Below are 3415 nucleotides of genomic sequence, written 5' to 3'. Positions count from 1 at the left end.
ATGAGAATGTCAAGGTGACACTACCCTTATGACATGTTTTCTATAAAAGCTTATGTGACACGCTTACCAGGCCTATGCATAAGAAGAATGACTTATAGCACTACTAATAGTGCGTATAAGAAGGATGACTTGTAGCGCTGCAAATAGTGTTAAGAAAATATATAAACCACCGTCACCGTCTTGGAGTTAAGGACCATAGGCCATTATTGTAGCACCTTTGACAACATTTGTGATGGTGCAACCAACAATTTGCAAGGGAAATTTATAAGACCAATGTTTGTTTCAAAACGGTTAATATTTGAAATTTGATCAAGTACTTTAGTTTCTCCTCTATTGGTATCTGCCAACCTGTTACATACTGGCCAGTTGAATTTAACACCAAAACAAAAAGGTTCCAAATATTATTTACACATAATTTTCCTTGTTGACCGGTGTGGAGTGATTGTATATGAAACATATAACTTAAATAGAAGACAACCTGGTTTTGATTCATAAGATGATCAGTCAAACGTGGGAAGTGTTGGTTACATTCCACCTAATAATTAATGAACCTCACTTACTACTCTTATCCTTGCTTAGAAGCTCATTGACTGCAGCTCCATGGACCTCCATTATGTAATTTGGAGGTTCAGTTATGAAGCAAGATATCACATCTCTCAGTGTGATGATGCCTATGACATCATTAGCATCACTCACAACATATATCCTATGAACACATTTTGTAGACAGTGCGCTTATCACCTCCCCAAGAGTGAATCCAAGCTTGCATGTTATTGGTGAAACAGTTTTCTTGTTTTCCTCCGATGTTGCAGCGATGGTGCTCATGAAATCTTTTACTGTCAGCTTCCTGAAACCGCAACATTAATATTCTATTTACCCATAAAATGGGCCAAAACTATCGCACGGGTGTCAATTATGTCGCGGGTTGATGTGTTGAATAGTGGACCCGACCACGACCCATAAATACATGAAGTCATTAGAGTTCAGGGTGTTTTAGTCCAATGTTGCAGAGTTTAAGGGGCCTATTATCGATAAACCATTCTTGTGGATGTTAGTGGGTTCGTTAATTAGTATAAGAGATGTTAACTCCAGGTTAGCGGCTAGTTCATTCAAATTAGTTGTTTTGTAATTATTGAGTTCTATCGATGGAAACGGTAAACACTACCTTTCAACGAAATATATTAACTGAACATACCTGAAGTTGGTGAAAAGCTTCTGCTTGAGTAACAAAAATCTGATATCTTTTATGCTCAAGTTACCCACAATCTTCTTTGTCGGGCCTTCGACAATCGGTAGACCTCCAATTTCGTTATCTTTCATTTTCTTGAAAGCTTCAAGAATTAGTTCATCACTTTGACTGCTAACAACCTTAGCATGAAAAACTTTGATCATCAAAATTAACCCTTGAACGTACAATAAAACTAGTAAAATGACAACTCTAACCTTATCTTTTGAAACGAAAGGAAGGCCCAACTCAGTTATAGGATGCACAGAGATGGCATCAAACCAGTCTCTTCCTTTGCATTGTTCAAGACCTTGAACAACTGCAGACTGAGTTATAAAGTTTTTAATCATGGGATTACCGGGCTCTATAACAGGCACATTTCTCAGCCGATACTTTGAAAGCAGCAACAGCACACTCAACATAGAACTATCTGTTGAGACGGGAATATAAGGGGCCCAACGGTAACCTTTCACAATGGATTTCACCTGTGAAATAAACACATGCCACTCATTTTCTATATTGCAACAGACAAAAAAACATGCTTTTTAAGGTATGAGTTTGAACTCACTTGCGTAGACTTAAAAGGCTCTTCCTGGAGGATAATTTTATAAAAATCCTCCCCCAATTCATCAGCTGCGGTTGGTGCGTCTTTTCCCATTCCTTTGTCAGCAGCAACACTGCCAGCAACGGCTGCACCGACTGCAGCAACAGTTAGACCGGCTGCAGCAACCGGGCCGGTGGCACCTAATGCAATAGCTCCAAGAGTGCTTGCAGCTCCAGCACCTAGTCCTGCAGCAGTTGCTGATGTGGCGGTTAACGCAGCAGCTGCCAAATCTGCGGTTTCCAACACCCACAAAACTATGGTGGAGTAATCCAGGATTCCGAGGTATCTCTCTTTCCAGTCTGTTGTGTCTCCCGCATCCGGATTCTTCACTGGTGCTGATAATATATTGGATTCTGATAGAATCTTGACCGCATCGGCTATTGTGGTGTCTGCTTGAATTTCAATCACTACAAAGAGAATAACCTTTTATCTTTTCTACTACAGGCTATGTAATAATTGCTAGCATGTGTTATTGGATATACAACTATTATAATGTGTACATGTATAGTTTCTTTTATAAATAGCCATTTGGATCATTGACCCACCCGATCATCTCTATTCCATCATAGGTGAGAAACCTCTGTACCTCCTATTTATTTGTCCAAGACCTCCCTTTCACTTTTTTTAAAATGAAGTCTTTGGGTGTCTCACTATATAGTTGATTAATAACATATTATATAGCATGTGTAATATAGAATATATAAGTTACTGTAACTGTTGATTAATAATATATAAATTCCGTAATTCCGTTATTCGATCTATATTAATGTGTTGTCCATCATGAAAATCATTTCAACAGTAAACGATTGAAAATCTTGCTATTAGGCCTTCAATCTAAAAAGATGTTTGATGTATTGCATATGAAATTAAAGGAATGATTGGTATTATATATACTTGAGAAAATATCGATATCAATATATATATAAAAAATGTAATATTCATACGATTAATATCAGTGAATTGAATAATTAATAATTTACCTTTGCCTCTAGGTACTAGAGGAAAGGATGAAACTGGGATCTTTGAGAAAGCAGTAGTTAATTTGTCCTGTAATGAAGGAGACAGTTTCTTCCTGCTTTGAACCAACTCAAAGTAGGCATCATACTCTGATTTTTCTCCTCCTTTTCCTTTAGATTTTGCATCTGACATGTTTGCCTCTTACCACTATATATATTATATTATACTCCGTATTATCTAGGACAACAAAAAACAAACATGAAATATTACCGAAAATAATAAAGAAAAAACATGGTTACAACAAGATGCATAAAGATATAATGATAGATTTTGTGATATAATAATTTTGAAAGAAGAAGCATTCTACCTTGTGTTCTCTGCAGGCTGATTAGTAGGATCTGAAATGAAATGCATAAGGAAAGAAGAAGAAGAAGAAGAAGAAGAGGATGACAGGAAGAAATGATGTTGGTTTGTTGGTGGTTTTGTTCATCTGCCACGTGTAAATGGTGTATGAAGTGGCGGGGATGAAAATGTGGCGAATAATTGGTAAAAAATAGAATGAAGTAGTTAACTTTCGCCCCTAAGGTTAGTAATAAATCAATTCATGAGACCATGACTTTTCACTTTCC

At 37.0% G+C, this 3415-nt stretch overlaps 1 protein-coding gene across 1 annotated transcript; it reads right to left on the bottom strand.

Moving 5' to 3' along the window:
- Positions 1-483: 483 nt before the first annotated feature.
- On the bottom strand, positions 484-3005 carry LOC143607610 (SNF1-related protein kinase regulatory subunit gamma-1-like). The gene is made up of 5 exons (XM_077082996.1): positions 2810-3005; positions 1794-2236; positions 1444-1710; positions 1196-1368; positions 484-847 (listed from the first exon to the last, which is right to left on the bottom strand). Exons 1-5 carry the CDS (start codon positions 2976-2978, stop codon positions 553-555), a joined length of 1347 nt encoding a protein of 448 aa, XP_076939111.1. The 5' UTR covers positions 2979-3005; the 3' UTR covers positions 484-552.
- Between the last annotated feature and the right edge of the window lie 410 nt (positions 3006-3415).

Source organism: Bidens hawaiensis, unplaced genomic scaffold (assembly GCF_021521415.1).
Source record: "Bidens hawaiensis isolate Kalapana, Puna unplaced genomic scaffold, B.hawaiensis_p1.1 tig00002125_1, whole genome shotgun sequence".
Classification (NCBI taxonomy): Eukaryota; Viridiplantae; Streptophyta; class Magnoliopsida; order Asterales; family Asteraceae; genus Bidens; species Bidens hawaiensis.
Note: the sequence above shows the minus strand (reverse complement) of the source record. Positions and strands in the feature narration are given on the sequence as shown.

Excerpts from the sequence above, each read along its gene's own strand:
- LOC143607610 (XM_077082996.1), bottom strand. The coding sequence starts at position 2,978 with ATGTCAGATGCAAAATCTAAAGGAAAAGGAGGAGAAAAATCAGAGTAT. Across the intron at positions 1,369-1,443 it reads CTTTCGTTTCAAAAGATAAG|GTTGTTAGCAGTCAAAGTGA; the intron begins GTTAGAGTTGTC and ends TTTCATGCTAAG. Across the intron at positions 848-1,195 it reads AAGCTTTTCACCAACTTCAG|GAAGCTGACAGTAAAAGATT; the intron begins GTATGTTCAGTT and ends TTGCGGTTTCAG.